This window comes from Rhipicephalus microplus, chromosome 3, assembly GCF_043290135.1.
Source record: "Rhipicephalus microplus isolate Deutch F79 chromosome 3, USDA_Rmic, whole genome shotgun sequence".
Classification (NCBI taxonomy): domain Eukaryota; kingdom Metazoa; phylum Arthropoda; class Arachnida; order Ixodida; family Ixodidae; genus Rhipicephalus; species Rhipicephalus microplus.
The window spans coordinates 51,966,619-51,988,038 of NC_134702.1; the positions used below are offsets into that span (position 1 = coordinate 51,966,619).

The 21,420-nt window shown below is 47.1% G+C and overlaps 1 protein-coding gene across 2 annotated transcripts in view; it reads left to right on the forward strand.

Moving 5' to 3' along the window:
- The window catches only part of tnc (tenectin), a 150,058-nt gene that overhangs the window by 94,332 nt on the left and 34,306 nt on the right, over window positions 1-21,420 (forward strand). Inside the window, exons 3-4 of one of the 2 annotated variants that reach the window (XM_075889562.1) lie at window positions 11,356-11,394; window positions 14,567-14,800. In XM_075889562.1, coding sequence (XP_075745677.1) covers window positions 11,356-11,394; window positions 14,567-14,800 — 273 coding nt within the window. The remainder of the gene's footprint in view (window positions 1-11,355; window positions 11,395-14,566; window positions 14,801-21,420) is intronic. The other variant, XM_075889563.1, reaches the window with a different exon arrangement.

The window sequence follows — 21,420 nt, forward strand, 5'->3', positions numbered from 1 at the left end:
ACGAACCTGCTGTTCTCGATGGGTCAATTAAAAGAAACAAACAAAAAATGATGTAAGGAGACGTAAATTTAATGCAAAAAAGTCGGGGGAGGCGGGAGGGGAGATGTCAGGTTTTTGAAGTAGGTCGCCGAGCCCACACAATGTTTTTTTTTTCTTTAAGTCACCACATACCATGTTGCAGCTGTCTTCACATAAACAAAAATATATACCAACCATTTTGCTGTACGGAAAATAGAGTGATACCGATGCAAAGCTTTAAACGTAAGTGACACAGGAAAGACGAGACAGTGTCAGTATTTTCAAACATGATGCCAGAAGGCTGCATGACAGACATAAGCGCAGTCTTCACATGGCAAACTTTTTCTCCATTTTAGAGCAGTTGAGCATATTGTTGTCGGCTTATCACGCGCACAAGAGTGACCTACGCGCAAGAAAAACATCGAAGACGGAAGAAGTGCGGTTGTGCGCTCTTTTAGGCAGGGGAGAATGCGGTTATTGACTTGGCGTACCCGACGACACGTTCCGTTCAGAGGGCACTGACCACAACCGCAATGCGAGCAGTCTAGCAGTGGCGGTACATCTCATATCTCGATGCACCGGTCCAACTCGGACCGCACACACTGTCAAGAAGAACAAGAAGTACCGGAAGACAAGAGGCGTCACCTTCCGTTCGCTCTCATATCGGTTGCCCAAACGAAAGCCCCTAGCTCAACATCTAGTGCCTTCACGTGGGTCTTCGTGTTTACATGTACAGTTACTTTTCTTTTTCGTAACTGACTCGAAGTCTTCGCCTATGCCACACAGTACGGTGAGCTAGGAGGAGAGAGAAGATACGTAAACGTGGTTAGCCATCGTCGGTGTGTGGGACTAGCGTTCCGATATACGTTACCTGGCAGACTCGTTTCGCTTCAGAGTTCTTGACAAATCTTTCTTTCCCGTTCCGGATGCTTTTTTTTTTCTTTCGTTGTAGTTGCATCGGGGCGCCCCCTGTCGTTACATAGATATATCTGTTTCAGTCTTAGTGCCATTTGGCCGTTGTAGGACGCAGCGACGACGATAGGCATGCCAAGCGGAAGTGTTAAACATCTATAATCTATCCAATAACCACCATCGCAAAGTCTTCCTCATTTCTTTTTTTTTCTTTTCTTCGCCAGGTGCTGCTGATAGGCGCGAGAAAACTAAATTCTGCTTTCTGTTGCGTCCCGTGCTTCCCCAATCGAACGTCTTTCTTTCTTTCTTTCTTTCTTTCTTTCTTTCTTTCTTTCTTTCTTTCTTTCTTTCTTTCTTTCTTTCTTTCTTTCTTTCTTTCTTTCTTTCTTTCTTTCTTTCTTTCTTTCTTTCTTTCTTTCTTTCTTTCTTTCTTCCTTTCCTTCCTTAATTCTTTCTTTCTTTCTTTCTTTCTCTCTTTCTTTCTTCCTTTCTTTCTTTCTTTCACCAAGGAGTTCGCGTGCCATTACTTAGCTCGCTCAAGAGCACCGTGCTCGCGGGTAGCCATGAGCGCACTGCGCATCACTTCGACATCGATTTCGTTGCTTCGGCGCGCCCTTTTACGCCCATCTCCTTTCAATCCCTGGTATGCCGCAACGAAAAGCAGGATAGAGAAAGCCATGAATACACGCATGCTTTTATATTCTCCCCTTACTCCATCTCTTTCGGTCTTTCTTTGTCGTTTTCAAATCACGTGCTCACATTCATACCAACTCAGATCGGGACGCCCAGCTCTCTTCATGCGTGGAAATGATACTCGACGCCGTGGCATCCGTCGGCATCCAGCGAACGGTCATTTACAGACGATGATGCTTCGGGCTATAGTTCAAGGACCTGCGAAATGATAAAATAAAAAAGGCAAGCAAGCGAACGGAAGTATCGAAAGCAAAGTTTTATTGACGTCGAGTCGGACGAATTGGCGCGGGACAAAGCAGAGAACGATCTGGCCATATGAGAAGAACGTGATGCAATCGAAAGTGAAGGCATGTGTGCCTAAAGAAAGGCAATCGCCCACAGAAATATGGTGGGGGGGGGGGGGGGCGAAGCCGTTCCCGTTGGGTGAAACGTGGTGTGAAAGCAACGCCCGCGAGATATATCCTCAGTTGTGTGGAGTGCGTACACATACCATAGCTACGGCGTACACATACCATACCGAGCTATGGCGCCTGCATGGGTGCCGTAGCTAGATGGCGCTACACACATGAAGGCACAGACGAAATGGCTTGGGCCATTTTCTTCCGCGTCCGGGAGCACCTTCGAAGTTGCTCCCGCTGTTGCTGATGTTGCTGCTGCTTCTGCTCGGGTGCTGTCGACAGTTTTCTTTCAACACGAAAAGAGCGACGAAAAAGCAACATGAGGAAGTTAGAGGCAGGCGCCTCGCAAAGGCCGCACCGCAACTACTCTCCGGCGCGACGTGCTTCTGCTATACGCTCGTCGAGTGGTAGAAAAGTGGCTCGACAATAAGAGGCTATAAACTATACAGCACTTCGGAATGCTTTTCAGTTCACTCGCCTTTGGAGTAGTTGTGTAGTTTTTTTTCTTGGCTGCTTTTCTTCTGTTGCTATGTTGTTGTTTTTTTTCATGCAAAAGCACTGACTGTGTTGCAGTGAGGCGGATCTACGGCTCAGCTGCGTCCGGCTATTCCTTTTAGATCGACAGCTTGTAAAAGCATTCTCAGTTGCGTCACTCAGAACATAACTAAAGTTTTTTTTCAAAGCATTTAATTTAACTTCTCACGTTTAAGCTTTCAGCTCGTGTCAAGGGTGCTCTGAAATACAAGGTTCCCGAGCTTCGAAGAAAAATCTGAATTAAAAAAAAAAACTTATCATGAGACGACCGGTCTTAGTCTTGCTTGCTGTAGTTTTCTTTGCTAATAATTTTTATGCCACCACAATATATGAATTGCCATAATTGAAGCCACGTGACTCAATAACACATCGCGCCCGAATGACAAGAAAATGGAGACATTGAAAGCGAAGTTACAAATGTTCTGACCGTTGCAGTTCCAAAATCTTCCAGATGACGAACACCCTACACGGGAAAAAAGTACATTCAGAAGAGTTGTACACCCTACTTATGAAAAACATGCTCGCTGCGAACATCAGGCTCGACTAATTGCTAGCCATTTAACAATTACACAAAATAGAGTCGAACATAACAAAGTTGGGTCATTACCAGCGCGTTATTTCAGACACAACTCCACTGTGCCCTAATTGCTCTTGTGTTTCACTTAACGGCCTTGTAGCTAAAGCACCAACACATATTAAGACCACAGTGTGTTCGCTTCGCCCTAACCTTATCTGAAAACACGGCGATACTCACTGAGTGCACAATGAATGCGCAATCGTGTGTCTATCGGAAACGTCTCCTTGGAGTGACACTTTAATGCCACTCCAAGTGAACGCTGCTGAAAAATCGTTTCTTCGAGCAATCATTTAACGCTCATGCAACTTGCCTGCCAAGCCGCACCAGAACGCCACAGTCTCGTAAGACACGCGTCACACATTGCGCATTTTGCAGCGGAGGCACGCCTCAGGCACAGGACAGCTTTTCCCAATCACTCGTATACCATGGCATGGCGACGAAAACTACGGGCCATAAATAAACATCGCCGCTACCTGCCGGGGGCATCGAGATTGTATCGGTTTTAAGTTGGCACATCACTCGAATGTTATTGGAGTCGTAAGTCTAGTGACTGCCTCGGATCTTCCATGCAGGCCTACCGTAGTACGTGTGCCGCTGCTGTCCAAACGTTTTCAGACATGTCATTCGTGATCGCATCGCAGTTGTATTTCTCCTCCCGTTCGTGCTTGCCCCGAAAGTTCTTGGGTCTACATTCGTACGGATTGTTCATACCTTACCCCAACGTGAATTCCCCGAATTTCATCTCCTCTAGTGCCTCACAAAACGATCTGTCCCGGTACTCTCGATAGAACGGGAACGTATACTCATCGATCCAATCTTGGTCGCACGTAGGGAACACGTTCTTTTTCGCAGTGGTGCAACAGCGCTACCCACTGTCTCTCCTGTACACACACAGACCCACTCTCACTACATCTCTCACGTGTTCGGAGACATTTCTGGCAGAACCTCTACCGGTATCTTGGCGTGGATCTAAGCCAGAGATTGGCGATATTTACGCCGAGAGGTTTCCGATTGGCTAGCTATACCACACGTCCTGACGGGTGGGCTTCATTAAAAAAAATCACCCGGATGTCTTTGCGCGCTTCATTGAGCCGGAATTTCATGCAAGTCACGTTGCGAGCGGTCAAGAAAGAAGGGGCGCGGAATGAAACGGACCAAAATACGCTTCTCTTCGCTTTCAATTAAGCTTACATTAGTCTCTCTCGTACGATCTCGGCCTAGCGTGTACAGTGGCTAAGCCCGTGTCCACTTTTTTCTCGCCTCTATCCCACTCTTTCTTCAGGTCTCCTTCTCTGTTGTTTTTCTTTACATTCTTGTGTCCACGGGCACTCGAAGTTCCCGCTCAAAAGTGCGCACTTGGCTCGGCTCTTTGTCAAAACAAAAACACCACCACCTAGCCATCTAGCCCTGATGTAACCGCTGCGGTGGCTAGTTTCTCTCAGACGCTCTTCACAGAGCGCACGCGCGAGGAAGATACGTGCTCGGGTGGCTTCTCGCACGCGGCTAGCATCACAATGCACTTCCCCCTACAGCGTCGTACCACGGTGCGGTGGCGTACCAGCTGAAGAAGTGCGCGTTCTATCGCGGGCGTTATCTGGAGTGAGCGCGCGCATAATCTGAATGTGTTAACCACCTTTTGCGCAACCCCGCCATCTCTACCCCCCTTTCCCCACCTCCTTTTTCCCACCGCCTGATGACTCTTTGTACACGCTGTCTTAGAGCGATTGCCAGGTGAATTGCGCACTATAGCGGGTGGGACGGGCGATGCAACAACGGCTTCGGAAGATTTATGTCACGGATGCACGCCGAAAGCCTCACTCGCTATAGCGCGAGCGCTCCGCGAGATTCAACGGTGATTCACAGCACCGCGGCGAGCCAGAGACGAGTAAAGATCACGACGAGGAAGGAGCCAAATTGAAATCCCGCTGTGTGCGTTGTTGGAGGAGAAATTAACCGTCGGCCCCGGTATCGCCTCATGCGGTCTCGTTCGCCGAGTGCGGTCACGGACCCTTAGCGGCGTTCTGCGTGGCTTCAAGGTCAAGGCATCTTCCAGGATGAGATAGAGAGCGAGCGAGAGAGAGAGAAGTGATGCGAAACTAAGGCACAGCCTTAGCTACCTGGTACGCTACTCTGCATTTTCACAAAACTAAAACGGTCGTTAAGGCCAAAAGGAAAGTTAACGTATATGACTCCGAGTCATATACGTGGTTATGTCAGCACTCCCAGATAGCAGTCAGACATACCCCTCTTATTTTTTCTTTTGAGCGCATATTAAGTTACCTAGAAAGCACGTGAATACAGTTCAAGTACGCTGCTCGAACACTCTCCTCATCCTGCTGTCCTGGTTTCCAAAAAGCCGCCTTCAAGTAAATATTCTGCGTGGATTGCGCGAATCTGAGGCTCAGAACGTGTTTTGAATTAATTGTTTTGTTATCTAACCTGTTCGTTTGGCCTGCCTTTTCCTTTTGGGCTTAATATGTTTGCGTCACTTGCAGCGTGTCCCTACATGCTGTGTGGAGGAAAAGGTCACGTTGATTGCATAACCCTCATGTCAAGTCCTGCTTGGACCCTTGATGTATGAATAAACGAATTAATAAATGAATTTCGTCACGCGCACCTGGCTCTAATGTAGCGTGCCTTCTTATTTTTCGGCAATGAAAAAAAATAACATCATAGTTTCTTCCGAGATTTTACTAAAGATCAAAGCAGATCCAATGCCTTCATGCCCTGTCTTGCTTTCTCCTTTTTTTTTCTGTTTATGTTTCGCTAAAGATGTGAGCGCATCCAAAGTACATTTTGGAATTCTCGTTGAACAAAGCTGTGTTTATGAAGCTACGAATCTGTAGCTAAATCATATGCTATGCGTGCCATTAAGCGAAATTTGTGTTCAACGACAAAGAACGCTTGCACCTACACACCAACGCCAGTCGGCTGAGTCTGTGTGCTCGCTAAGCGCCTGTGAACTCACCCTCGTCACTGCCCTATGATCCGTGTAGAAATACGCGACCTTCACCTTCGGATGCTTGAAAGCACTCATTCATGGCGACGAAAGGGAGGTAAAGCAGACCCATAAGACAAGAAAGTTTGATGCCCCTGCCGAAGGCCGAAGGTCGTAAGGTGAGCGGGGGACGATTCCCAGGCAAATACGGGAGCCGCCGAAGCCCTGCGAAGCTGAGTCAAATGAATTCTCCTTGAGAGGTATATTTCTGCGTAATGGCGCTTGGGTATAGGCACTTAGTACACTTAGAACACAAATACATTTAGGCACTATACAGACGCATGTAGGAATGCTGTTATTCCGGTGGTCTGGCGGGGAAGGTGCTTGAACGAGAGACGGTGAGCAAGACGTGCTAGCTGTGCATAGAGTAATGTGTATCGAATAAATCTTTCCCTTCATAGTCATATCCAACTGTAGATATTCGTTTGCATAAGGTTCATTTGAGCAGTATACTATGTACAACCCTAGCAGAAAGTGCACTCCTCAATTAGAGCCGCTTAAGTACGACGCCCCACATCCCCTTCCCTCGCTTTCTTGTTGACGCCTTTCCTTCAACCCACCGGAGTGCTTTTGTGTACGTGTATAATGTCAGCGGTCGCGTGGCGGCGTTCTGTTTCTCGACGCGCGCGTGCCCTCTTAGCGCCCCAGGTGCGAAAGGTGACAAGACACGTCGCTTTGTCTCTCGACTTAATTCCGCCTTCGCTCTTCCCTTTTTTTCTTCTTTTTCCCACCTCGCTTCTTTTTTCTCCCGGAAGCAGCGACGACTGCGTTCCGCAGCATGCGGCACGGCCGCGATGGAGAGAGAAAGGGCCGCTTCTGGAAAGAAGGCCGCGGCAGAACATCCTCGGCGCTCTAGATGCCGAACAGCGAGCGAGGGGGCTGGGTTATTACAGCCATCCCGCACGTACAGGACGTGCTTTCTTCTTGTTCCGTTCTCGACAGTGACCTCTGTTGGAGAGCGAAGGCAAGACCGAGAGCAACACCTCCTTCCCCTCTTCCTCCTTCGTGCGCTAACAGCGCAGGGCAGGCAGGCGCCGTGTTACGCTAAGAAGAAGGCAGCGCACAGCCGCCGGAGTGGCGGGATGCCACTGCTGTGTACATTTGTAAGAGCACATTCCGCAGCGCCTTCCTCCGTCGCTGCCGGACGCGGTGGACCAAAACGAGCAACCTTCCCAGAGCGCGCCTTTAGCCCCATCTTCTTGCTCGCACGTTTGCTTTGCACACCGCCGGCCAGTCGAGCCGCTACGAGAATCGCGAGCACCGTATACCTGCAGCGCTCGTTGCGTTAATGCGCGGGATGGTTATGCGCCGTCAGAACGACGGCCGATGGGTGAGTTCCTAAGAAACCCTACGCGACAGTTTTCGTTCGAATGTGAATGACGTGGTTCTGGGTCAGGGGGGTTCACGATATAAACTATAGAGCGTAGCTCAGGAAAAACTGCGATGCAAGGGAAGGACTAGGAGGAAGTTCGGTAATACAAACTGCGAGAACATTTAGCAAACAGAAGGTAACGTGTACACTACTAGCCGTGCACAGCAACCCCGGCTGGCGCTTAGTAATAGCGAGCATGGATTTACCAATCACCTTGAACTCCCACTTTGGTAGGGGTGTAAGCCCTGCTCAAAGCACTTTATTTAAAGAGAATAGGTTCAGTCGGTGATCGAAGAGGTTAAGTGCGAGGCAGCTTTTAGTACTACACGATATACACACATGCGGAGATATACAGCAGGGCCACCGATCAAGTGCGCATTGATTGAAGATTGCCAGGAATAAAACAACGTGAATCCTGAACCTTGGTGGTTACAGGTTTCGCCAGTACCTAGAAAAATAACGCAGGGAAGGTTCAACGAAGTGCTCACTGGCAAGGGCTGGCCATGAACTAAAGCCCACCTATCGCTATAAGAAATTTAATACTTAAAAAGAAAAAAGAAAGGATACAGAGAGCCCTTTGGCGCAATGGCCACTGTAGGTAATTATACTCTGGACAAACCCCGAGTTTATTTTGAAGGGGGAGGGGGGAGGTTAACAACTTCGATGCTTTTTAGTGTGTGTGTTTGTATGTGTGTTTTTACATATATACCCGTAATCAAAAACTTCGAGGGGGGCGGGGGGGGGGGGAGTCTCTTTTGCGCATCGACTCCGAGATGTAATTGTTTTACCTTTGCGAGTGATGAGACCAGACAATTCACTTCCAAATTAAATACGGCTCTGTAGGTGAAGCTCGTTTGCTCATCGATAGTGCGCAGCACGCATGTATACGAACCTTAAGGTTGTTAAAGCGGCTGTACGCGTTCGCAACAGCCAAACACGAATAAATTAAGGGACACGTTATGCTTTCTGATAACATCGTCATGCTTTAGGGCCTAAACGATTGAGAAATTTCCCGACGACTAGCCGGATGTCTTTAGGATGAGTTGCTTGGGCGTAGAATGGTATCATTTTAGGATAGCTGCCAACACCTCACCTGTTCGCATTTTTTTTCAAGTGTGGCTGAGCCTCGAAGACCAACAGCTATTCGCATACACATGCCGCCCGAGCCTTTATAGCTCGATAACAACAATACTCGGTGTCCAAGTGCGCACGCATCACCTGAAAGCGTTTCCCACACTGATAAGCTTTATTAACAGATCTCCACGCTTTCTCTGCTATAATACTCTCTCGTTTTCCCCCGAAGTGCCTCATATGGCGTGTTACAGTGTGGAATAAACATTGTTTTATCCATCGACTCGCACTGATTGGTGGTTGAATAACACGACCGGCCTTCCTGCTTGCGCATTCCATTGTCTGCAAAATAATGCGCAGTCTTTCATTTTTTTTTCGTCCCTTCAAGGACTATCTTTCTGACAAAAAAGTGCCATTGGTTAGATTAGACAGGGTCTAGCTTCAGAATAAAAGTGTCTAGCGTGTAAATATTTACTTTCAGCTATTACATTTATGTATCACATGAATTATACTGTAGTGGCCGATTAAAATTACATGAAAAGGAAATCAATAAAGAAAACATCTTGAATGCATAAATAAAAAGAAAGACGGCATTGCAAAAGATCACATGCACCCACTCGCCCCCTCATTACGTATATAACCAGCAAAAAATAAAAATATGTAAATGATACTTGAACGTTATTCGAGAGAGAGAAAAAAAATGGGCAAAGGAATTGGCAGGGAGGCTACAAGGAGATTGCACCGAAGTAGCTGCTAGTGGGGAAGCGGGTGGGAAATAAATATGGTGACACAGAGGGAGGAAGCGACTATAGCGTGCTCATAAAACAGCGCAACGAAGCGAATAAAGAGTGATAAATGAACACGATCACTGAACCTATTTGTTTCATTCCTCTTGCGCCCACTTGGATCGGACGCTTGAGCAATCGCCATCATCCGTCAAGTGCACCCTTCTCAACTCAACTAGCGATCCTATACGTTTTCCTTCTCGTCTCAGGGAGTTCCTCAGATGGGATAAGGATGGTCCCTCGAATAGATCCATGCGATGCATCTTAGCCAAGCATTCACTAAGCACCACTGCACGCCACAGGTGCCTTCGAACCGTTCCGAAGCCGCGTATCTCCGCCGTGCGTTTCGTACGAGAGCCATCTTTCAGCATGGTCGTCAGCGGCAATCCGTCGCGTCGCGTGCCGATGCGCGAGTCGCGTGCAAGCCGCTAGCATATCAAGCGAAGCGACGCGCCAACAGTGGCGACACGGCCACACGTGCAGGAAGGCAGGCACCCTTTCTTTTTTCAAAAAGCGGCGAGGCCGACGCGAGGAAGGGTTCAACAACCCGAGCAACCGGCGAGTCTGGCCGGCTTGGTTCGGCGGCGGCGGCGGGTCGGCACTTTACCGCCGAGGTGCCGCCGGTCGCACCACGTCTCGCGTGTAGCAGCCGTGCCGCCGCGGACATCTATCAGCGTTCACTGGCGTGCGCGCGCAGGGGATTTTGCAGGAAGGCAGCAATTTTCCCCTCAGCAGCCTGTCAACCGACCGAGGAGTCTGCGGAGCCCCGAGAAGGCGTCTCCTCCCCTCTTCCTCCTCCTGGGTATCCATCGCTGCACCACACATCCACCGGTTGTCTTGTTTTCTTTAGTCCGGGACACATGAACGGGTCCGATGGCTGCCCTCCAGTACGCCGTGTACACATACGCGCGCAACTGTCTTGTGTGTGTATATTACATGCACAGGGCGCCTTTGATAATGAGCCTTCTTTAGTGGATCGAACGAGGCGAGGAGCCAGAGGGGGGAGGACGGCGTGAAGTTTCGCAGCAACGAGTGGTCAAACTCGCGGCAGCTTTGTTGGGGTCGGTCTTATTCTTAACGCTTTTTTTTTACTTCATGTTTAGTTCTCATCTTTCCTTTTCAGTCTGGCAACGTGACTGCCCCTTTATTGAGCGCTTTGGGACTCCGCTGGTCCGGCAGCGCGTGCGCACACGTACACGCCCCCGTCTGGGAGAGGTGATGCAGGAATGCTGGCCCTCACATCCGCACGCGGAAGACTTCGATTCGATTGGCCGCTCATGATCCTCGCGCTTGCCTTCCGCACCAGGCTGGCGCGTCGTGGGTTGGCGAGTTCCGGAGCTACGGCCGTCGCTGTTTGCAGGGTCGTAGAAACAAACAAAGAAACAACTAAACAAGTAAACAACTAAACAAGCAAATGAAAGCACGAACGGACAAACAAACAGACAAACAAACAATAACTCGGAAGAATCTTTTCCGGGGTGGGGCAATCTCTTCGATAGTAAATAACTAGTACTGAACGCTGCACCGAACAAATGTTTCTTTGCAGGCTTGCGCACGTATTATTTGGTTATTGTGTCACGATTGTTGCTATGACAATGAACTCAAACCCCGCACTTATAAGATCATATATCGTTGGTCCAAAGAATATCTTAATCTCAATGTTAGCTTAAATGATAGCTATTATGAACTCCAGGTCAAGATAAATATTTAGCATGAAAGGCGAGAAGACCAGAAAAAAAGTGTTAGTGAACTGATTCTTGCATGAATCGGGCACTCTTTTTTTTTTCGTTATTACCTTGCATGAATGGGCTGATGTAGTGAAACATTTGCTGTACTATGGATGTTGATCGATTGATTGCTTAATGACAATGATGTAGCTCTGCGACAGTCTCTTCTATAAAAGGCCAGGGAGAAGGGGCTCTAATTTTCCTCTTGTTAATTTTCAAACAAAGGAGCAAAATGCTCACGAGAACTCTGTCTTCTTTTCTCTTTTTCAGCGCCACTCTCATCAGAAGTCCGGTCTCCACGTGATAGGGGTAAGTGCCAATGCATGCTTTTCGATATTCCTAGAAGAAACATACACGATTCTTGGCCGTGAGAAGCTAACACCGGGAGAACATCACCTCCGCAAGTCCTCGCGCATTTCATCACGTTGCGCGCATTCGAAAGTGCGTAGGACCGGGAAGCGACTTCTGCTTATTGGGCAACCTGATCTCCTCGATTTTCCAGTAACGAACGTGAAGAAGCTCGTGACGGTAAAGAGGTGTATAGTTTATCCCGGTTATTTTCCTCCTCTTACTGTCTTCGCGGTAAGGAATACAATACGACCACGTGCATATCGCGTTCGCGCAAACGTGTCCGCTCCGGTGTTGTCTGCATTTACTGCTGCCAGCGGTCTGCGGTGTTGGCGCGAAAAAAAAAAGCCATTTCAAGAGAACGCCGAAACCGTTACCTGACTCCTTGGCGGAAGACAGTATAAAAGAGAACAGGTGCTGACGTATGGACAGCTGACGTCAGCTACCATGCTCTTCAGAGTGTGAAAGACGCCAGTATACGGAGAATCGCATGGCGTATTTGCGGTTTTGATGCGTAATTAACATATTTTGATAGATCTAATGCATTACAATCTGCAGCTGGTTGGAATAGCGCGCGCACTTAGTAGCTTAGTAGGTCTGTGAGGTAAGTTGCATTGATCTGGTGTACTAGGTGGGTCAGTTTAAGCGCGTGCGAACGCCGAGTAAGTAAAAAAAAAAACACCGTGTGATCCAACATAAACCGTCATTTCCGGTTACAATAACGTCATGATAATGTCATAGATTTTGACATAGTCGGCACAGGAAATGTTTGCCAGTTTTATTAACTGAAGAACATCGCGCCGCATAATAAAATTAGTAAGGATTCAAGCTGCTAAAGTTCAAGAAGTTCTTTCCCAGCAACGAGTATCCTCTTTAACTGTGATAGTTAGCACGGACGCGTGACGTGCTATTACGTCATGAGCACGGAGGTGTGAATAGTAGTTTCCAAGATAGCAGTTGAAAGCTAAAGAAAGGCGCTTGTTTTTTTCTTTTTGTTAGCACAACCTAAAAAGGTAAACATACAACTCCCAAGGGGAAGATAGTAGTCCATAACACAGCAAAACACCGCACAATAACTGCTTATCGTAGACTTTCTTCGACAGTTGCCAAATAGTCTAATAGACAGACGCTTTGGCTAGGTCAACTCGACCTGGACGAGCTACCGGGGCACCCATAAATTACGGAACTAAGCAGCCTTCACGGCGTAAGACTCTTGTACGGCGCTCACAGCTGACCGGCTCTGCACATTCAAGCGACGGCAGATGCATGGCTTTCCAACAATACCTCCGAGAACCAATAGAGGACGCCTCCTTCACGCGCCTCTATCGTTCAGAGTACGTAGTCTCAGTAAGCTTGGAGGACTGCCTGTATAATTCATTTTACTGGGCATTGTTCACCAGCTTGACGGGTCTTCGAAGCGTCGCAGAAAATATCCGCTAGAAAGAAGTTTTGAAAAAGGCTGAAAGGGGAGGACAGGAAAAAAAAAAGTACTTCGCGTAGCTTCGTTTGCGGCAGCATGAAAGCCGAAGGACGTGCGCTTTGCCTGTTTGACGTTTAGCTGCGCATTGAGTGACCCGCCTCAGAAACTCGGGAGGGATAAGCGTCAGAGATGGCACCAGCGTCCAGCGGTGTATCGGTCTAGAAAATTCGAATACAAACAGAAATGCAGAAGCCGACGAGGTTTGATGCAAGTGTATAATGTTTGTGGGATGGAGAAAGGCTTTGAAAGAGTTTGTGCTGGGGGCCGTTAGACACTATTGACGCCATCAAAAGCAGCATGAGTCAGTAGGACTTGTGTGATGTATGGAAAGCCTTCAGAGTTGCCGGACAATGTCGCGGGTCGTGTAAAAAGGAGAGGAAGGAAAGAAACACATCAGAAGTGAAAAAAAAAAGCAGAGCCGATAGAAAAGGTGAAAAGTCACGGACGATAGAGATAAGCAAAAGCCCTTTTATCTTTTATATATTTTTATTTTTTGCTTCAGTCGACGGACGAATACCAACGTCAGGGACTCATCGCAGTTTGAGTCCGTTATTCGCAAACATTCCAGGTAGAACAATTACACTAGCTGCAGTATTGGGGTACAACGATGTTCTGAACCTCGCAGTGTGGAATACCGGCTGCGGCGGCTGCATTTTCGATGGAGGCTAAAATTCTCCAGGCCTCTATGCTCCAATTTGGATGCATTTTAAGAAACCCCAGGAGGTCGGCATTTCCGAAGCCCTCAACTATGGCTTCTCTCATAATCATATGGTGCTTTTGGGACGTTCAACTCCACATATAAATGGAACCTGTTTGCTCAGAGACATGAGTAAAGACACATAATGTGTTGCGCCGTACTACTCCCGGTGGCAGCTTTTCATCTCAACCAGGAATACCGCGGGAAAAATATTCGAGGGCTTGTCTTTCCTGAGCACACGCCAATACAGTAGATGTATTTTGTATAATTATCCGGTGGCCACTGGCTGCTGTTGCTCAACGGGTTAAGGGTAGCACAAGTCTACTGCCGATACCGCAAGTGCGCGTTTCTCTTACTGATGTCAGTCCCCTAAATCACCTTTATAAGGCCACTCTGACTGCCATATTGTGTAAATAATAGCTGTGTGATGAAAACTCTAAGACACTGTGAGCCCCTACTGTAGTCTGACAAAGTCCTGCCTAGCCTCGAAGAAGACCTGCACCTCTCTGTGTCAAAATAAATGTTTTTTTCCATCCATATCTCACAGATTACATGGGCAGAGTAAGTTCGGGGGCAGATGCATAATGCATTCGATGAGAGGGCGCTGGAAGAAATAGACAGAGATATACTGCATTTGTGGCAGCTTCAACGAGTCTCACCGGTGGCCACCGGGATTCCCTGGAGCACCATTTTCTCGAATTATCGCAGTGCTTGGCCACTCTTGCGTGCACTGGTGTGATTGTCAAAGACGTCATTAGGCTTCGTCGACTTCCTGGTGTCACCCTGGTGCCGTCCTGGGGTCACCCTGGTGTGCACAAAGGTGGCGCTGTGACGGTACCTTGATGTGCATGGCGGGATTTGCCGAAAATGTAGTTATATCGTGAAGTGCTTGCATTGTGTGCCATGCGTTCACAAAGCGCTCATTCCCGTCTATTTTGCAAACGATTATTGCGCAGGTTGCTACTTCATGCTGAAGCATTACGAAAACGGCGAGCAAATCGAGACGAACGAGGCGTGCCTGAACTGCACGTGCGTGAGCAGCATGCTCATGTGCTACCTGCGCGTGTGTCCCTACGTAAAGCAGCTGGGCGACGACTGCACGGTGACAAAGCGGCCCGGCGAGTGCTGCCCGGACATCGCCTGCCCGGCCGGTACGTCCGCCGAGCGGCCAGACACTTTGGGGGCGCATGGTACGGACCACGAGCACGTATCTTCTTCGACTAACCTAGGTCACCCATCCCGACCTCTTCCCTTGCACGCACGAAACCCCGGAGAGCGGTGGCAAAAATGGCGGCGAGCCGACCCCCTTCGCCTTCCAAAAATGTCTCTCCCCTTTTCCCCGTTTCCCCCTTTCTACTCAGCACCACCCAGCAACCCCCTTGCACACCTTTGGGAGCAGCGTGGAGCAAACATAAAGTTTTTCGTCTTGAGCACAATAGATAGGTAGATATATAGATAGATAGATAGATAGATAGATAGATAGATAGATAGATAGATAGATAGATCAAACGAGGAAATAGGGAAAGGATAGATAAAAATTAGCAAAACGAGAGATTTACTGAAAGACAAACTTCTGGTTCTCTACCCTATGTCAGGGCCACACTAGGGGAAATGGAAAGGTGGGAAGGTAGAAAAAAGGAGACATTTTTAAATGCAAGTAACTTAATAAGTACAAATATCCCATTTACTACCCTACTGAGTAGAGTGGAAAGGGAGGAAAGGGACTGGAGGAGGAGAAACTGCTCGAAGAAAGCAAACTGCTGCTCAGGAACGTAACGCAGCTCGCCTGTGTTGTCTGGCACATCCCATCATCCCGGGCACAACCCTCTCACCCTTGGTGTCAAACATGCGAACCCCCCACAATCCTGGGAGCCCCAAATCTTGCCCCAACCTTTTGGGTGTTCTTCCCCTGTCCTGGGCGGTGTCTTGCGTGAATGGATGGCTTCGTGGGAACTCAACGCTTTGACGCCCTTGATTTCCATATCCTCGTAGGGCATTGAATGACAGTGACACAATGCCGTTCTGGCGGAGATAGATGTAGTGAGCTGGCTTTTCTAGAATTTTTGTAGACAAGGCGAAACTATAAGCGTAATTTATCGATATGTAACGCGTTGCCTAACGAGGCACTAAGGTTAACTTTGCTCGATACTTGAGTAATTTACAAAAGTATTACTTGCTCTAGCTAGCCTTGCTCAGTCTGACGAAGTGTGCATAGAATATTGACTCGATTCATTTCACTCTTTGTTGAATAATGTGTGACAGAATATAAAATAACGTTTATGGGACCAGTTTCTCCTTATTTTATACTTTGTATGAAGGCTGAAATGCAAGTATGGTGGCTGCAAGCTACGTATTAACTGGTAATAAAAAGACACGATGAATAATGGCAACTCTAACTGCGAAAAATCACCGAAAACTTGAGAATTAGTGATACCGTGTCCTGAAATCCCGTTCCTTGACAGTGCATACCAAGTTGAAGCGTGTGCTACAAAGCGTTGTGGTCCTCGGAGCAGTGTGCACCCATGCTTTATCTTCTGGGGTGCACCCCGTTACTAACCGCATGCATTTTTTTTCTCGTTTTCGTTACTTATTTTTCTTTGGCGCAAGCTGGTGTATGTGCACTGTTCACCTCCCGGCACGGCACGCAGGTTCGATGCGCCACTGGTTTGCACGTGTGAGACCTGTCACTGCCTGCACAATTAAAAAAAAAATCACTCGGCTGAAGAAACGCAAATCTCGTAAGCGTATACAACGACGGCGTCGTGCTGATAGAATCACTCGACTGTTCAGTTCTGTTTTATACGTTGTTTGCCAATTCATGTAACGAAGAGAAAGCAAGTCGAAAGTTTGACCTTTAGATGGCGCCCGTCGAGCGAGTAAAAGCAATCTTGAAGTTTTCTGAATCATTCAATAGAAAAGGTTTTTCTTCTTCATTTTTCGTCCGTGGAGGACATTAAGGACGCTCATAATTTGAAATACCAGCGTCGTTTGCGAGTTATTGAGTCGTTCACAGTGTATACAAGCAATTGGTGCATGGCACACTTTTGTTTCTTTGTGTGGAGTGAAAAGAGCGTGTCACACATTGAACTTTATTTCAAATCTGACATGGTGTTCAAGCGCTCCGCCTTCAAGTTCGGTCTACTCCTGTCCACTCACAGTTCATGAGAGGTATCCAGTTCAAGAAGGCTCAAAACGAATATCTCAAGATAGTGTGAGCCACAGAAAGAGCAGTTGATACATTTTCTTATGAAAACAGTGCACATGTGCTTGTAATCTCACTGTTGAGGCAATAATAGATGATCAATGCCCATATATATGGCTTGGTGTGGCTGATAACGGAAGGATGAAGCACTGCGATATATAATGAAAACAGTGTTAAGCATTTTTTTCTTTTCGTGTCTAGCGGCATATGGCATGACAAACGATTAACGACCAATGACATTCTCTGAGTTGAACTTATCACCTGATAACAATAAGAGAGGGACCGTTCTACATTAGTCACGCATGTGCATGCGTCTAGCGTTAACATGGCATGTTTTTTGTATTATTTGTTTGTTTTTTCAGCCGAGTTCGATTGTTTTTGCACGCAACAGGTCACCTTTTTTTTCCTGAGCTTATGGTTTCCCCGCACATGTGTTTAACCCTGTAGGCACAACGAAGGAAAACAGTTCCCCGCTCTGCATGAAAACTGCACTGCCAACCTAGGACTAGTCGGAAGATACGATGTGTGGTTGCGAAAATTGTATTGAAAAGAACTGGAGCGACTCTGCCATGCAAGTTGTGGTTGGTTGTTTTGCTGAATTGTCACAGCGCTGGATCAAATTTAAACGCAAGTCCACAAAGTTAAACGTTTTTTTTAAAGTGTACATAACAACTAAACAGCGAAACGAAATGAGTGTAAACAAAAGTGAAAGGCGCTGACGAAGGTTCAGCCTGATTTTCAGTCTTGAGTCACCATCCCTACAAACGCGAAATCGCTATCGAGGGAAGCGTGATCGGCGCTTTGCTGCTCTTAATTTGACAAAACGTTATTTTCCCATTTCCTCTGCTTAATAGAAACTTTCAGTGAATGTAGCAATGTATAAGAATGCTCGGTGCTGTATGATGGTGTTATGGTACCTATGTTGCCACAACGCTTAACAACATTTCGAGTAAGGTCCTTTTTACCAAGTTAAAATTTCGGAGACGAGCATTGCAAGTTAATTTGATGCTCAAAGCAGATTCGGTCGATTTGTATTAACTACTTGACAAAATCGACACTGCAGCACTCTTGTGAGATAGCATCCCGACTGGAGCTTTGTATGGAACTAGCAGTGCTAATCAGGGTATCGAAGCTATGCGCCACCGTTGAAGTTTCGAGCAACATGTCTGACAAGAGAAGGCTGTGAAAAAGATTCCGTACATTTCGTACAGTTGTCGGGCAGAGTTATGCGTCAGATATCAGCAGGTGTGTTTCCGAAATCGCTATGCCGATAGGTTTTATGACAAAAGAATAACGAAAAGGTCTGGTGTCTTTGCGGGAGGTGGCTTCAGCAAAACAATCGCTACAACGATGCCGCTCTTGCACATACACAACTTTTATGGTCAATCTAGTCGTCGCAATGTGACTGACGAAGTATTACAGTGCTAGTGTTCAACTATTCATGAATGCCGTGAATCTGAATGTCTTCTCTTGCCGAAATGTTTAAGGGCTCAAGTGTGTACGTGATCTTGGTTTATCTCTGTGCAAACGCATCCCAGAATTTAGACATTCAAGTGTGTTTCTTTCTGTTGGAATGTATGTAAAAAACATTATTGCCAGTAGTGAAGCACTTGAAGCTGTAGGCAGGCTGTTTACTAGACTGAAAACACCCTCACAGCGTAGTGAATGTCCATGCCGAAATCATTGGCATGGAGCGAGCTATTGTCGTGCTCAATTGCTGCTGACATTGCTGACGCCACTGCTGCTTTCTGTATTTGGTCACAATGCCTCGTTTCACCGGACGCCTTCTGTACCATATTTCTGACAACAGTAATACAAAGCAAAGAAAATGTCGACTATTGTATGCTGGTTACTGCATTACTCATATTGTCTCTAAAATTTCAAAAACATACGAGAGACTACAGATTGATAAGAGTCCACACAAAACGTAGTGACAGGGATGACACCAGGAAGCAGCTTGATTTAAAACACATACTATCACACATTCACAAAGCAACGTTCATAATACACAGTGCTTGCTCTTTTTCTAGTCTCATCTTGCTACTGCATGAACGCGCTGGCCAACAATTACCACTACAAATACCGCACGAAGCCAGCCTCCATGACAAGAAAGCTGTAAAGCGACGCACTGAAGTCTAGCTGCGGTTCTCACCCAATCCATCAGTGAACGACCAACCCCGAAAGTGAGGCCAGTTGCGCACAAGAAGATACAGACTGAAAAACAAAATATAGTAGAACATATAGTGCGCACAGCTTGAGTGCCACATCGACTGCTCTATAAGAGACACTTCACTAGCCCCAGAAGCATGCATACCGGGACATGACGCACACGGAGTGTTCAGATCGGCCGATAGTTACTTTTTTTTTTATAGGTTATCTTATAGGGCTGCGTACTCCTTTCTCTGGGGCAATAAAACGCGACGCCAAAGCACTGGAGTGGAGCGAGTACTAAGTTGGCGTGTACAAGAAGATATGCGCGGAGGCCTTGTTAATTGCAGTCTCCCCTGTATCGATAAAGACTTTTGCACTGACTCGAACCTTGCCACCGGTCGAGACGTTTAACCGGAGACTTTTGCACTGGCAACAGTCTCCCCCACTCATCCCCCCCCCTCCAACCCAGTCAGGTTCTGAATTCTTCTTTCCACTTTTTTTGCTGCGGGTGTGTGTAAGAGGCGGGAAGTGGACTTTGAGGGTCAACGCTCTTTTCTTTTAACCCTCGCCGCCAGGATGAGCTTCCAGGGCATGGCGAGTGAAAGGAAGAAGGAGGAGAAAAGGATAAAAAAAGAAAGAAAAGGAGAGAGAAAGAAAGAGAGAGAGACAAGAGGCAATAAATTCGTACCGGACACGCCACGCCAAACTTTCGAACGCCCTGCGTTTGGTCGGGTGGAGCGCGTGCACGAGTAGGTGTATCCAAAAGGAAACGTTCAGCGGTGCCCTCAGATAAGTATCTCGGCAGCATAGAGGTAGAGAGAGAGAGAAAAGAGGAGAGAGAGAGGGTTTTGATTGTGTTCGACGGCTGCAGATTACTGCGCAGCGAAGGAGTATACTGCGCCTTCGTCAGGTAATACATCCTGAGATGTTCCCCTAACCACTGTTGGTATCGGCGGCATTCAATAAGAAAAGGCTGGGCGGGAAAGGAGAAGGGAAGGAACACTTATTTCTCAAAAGAAGAAGGCCGTTGTGAAGAGTTTATGCGACAATGGAGGCGGAAATGTTGTAGGCCCGTGTGCTCAGATTTGGGTGCCCTTGAAAGAACATCAGGCGCTCAAAATTTCCGGAGCCCTTCACGACAGCGTCTCTCATAATCATAAGGTGGTTTTGGGACGTTAAACCTCACATATCAAAAGAGTTTATGCGACCTGGGTGTGGTATATTTTGTGGAATTAAGACGCGTGGGATGTATACGAGGCATTTTCTCGGCCTCCGAGATCACTTAAAGAAATGTAAAAAGCTCGAATCGCACGATGCTACCTTAAGATACTAACTCTTAAATCCGTACCCCCACCCACTTTCTGAATGATACGTTCCTACTGAAATCGTCGTTAGCTTTCATCAGCACATGCGTTGGGCGTGAAGGAACACACGTGTTTGCTACAGTTTGGTCTTTTCTTTTTGATAACTTTAATGAAAGATGTTAAAAATTACGCAACTCATACAAATTCCGAGCTTTCCGCGTCGTGAACACCACGGCTTCCACTTGCATAGATTCCTATATCTGGCTACGCAGTCTTCCGACAGTGGTATTTGTGGGTCTGTTATAGAAAAGTAGAAGATTTCAGTTATCCATTCACCACATCGCCTATAAGGCTCCTGAGCGAGTTAGCTGGTCGTTAAGCAAGACAAGCGTTATATAGTCGAATTCACAGATGAACTTAAGTGCTGCCATATCGAGCTATTAACGTTGCCTTTCTGTTTGTCTACAGAGAGAGAGAAGAGAAAAGCTGCGGAGGTTAACCAAGCTATGGCATGGTTGTCTACCGTACACTGGGGGGGGGGGGGGGTTGGAATGTGAATAATGACAAAGAAAGGATATAGAGAAAAAAAGAAGAACAAGAAAGATGCATGAACAGTTTGCTTAAAACTAACCAACACGAACAACTACATAAACGAACGGCACTACAGTACGGTCATATGCGTCAAGCAGGCTGTGGAATTAAATTCGGCGTTTCGCAAGTTGCTATTTGACGTTACGGCACGACGATTCAGAATATATTGTTGCAAAAGCTCACGAAAATCAAGCCTTTTGTATTTAGTCAGATCCCCTGTACCAAGTCAATTTTGCTGGTCCGATAGACGAAGGTCACCAGCCATGTGCAACAATGTACACTGCGGAAGATACTTACCGCTGCTAGTCTTGCGAAGCATTGCGGAACGCTGTGTGGCTTCACCTGGCTCCATACGTGTTCCAGATACGGAACACAAACATGCTGTTCTGTATTTGTTCCATGCATATATTGTGTTTCGTATGGTGTTCAGTACGAGACACAGTGTGTTTTGTGTGTGTTCCACACATACACTTTGCTCCATGAACATAGCGTATTCTGCCTGTTTTCCACCCATGGAAAGTGTTGCATAAGGTGTTCAGTACAGAACACAGCTAGCATGATG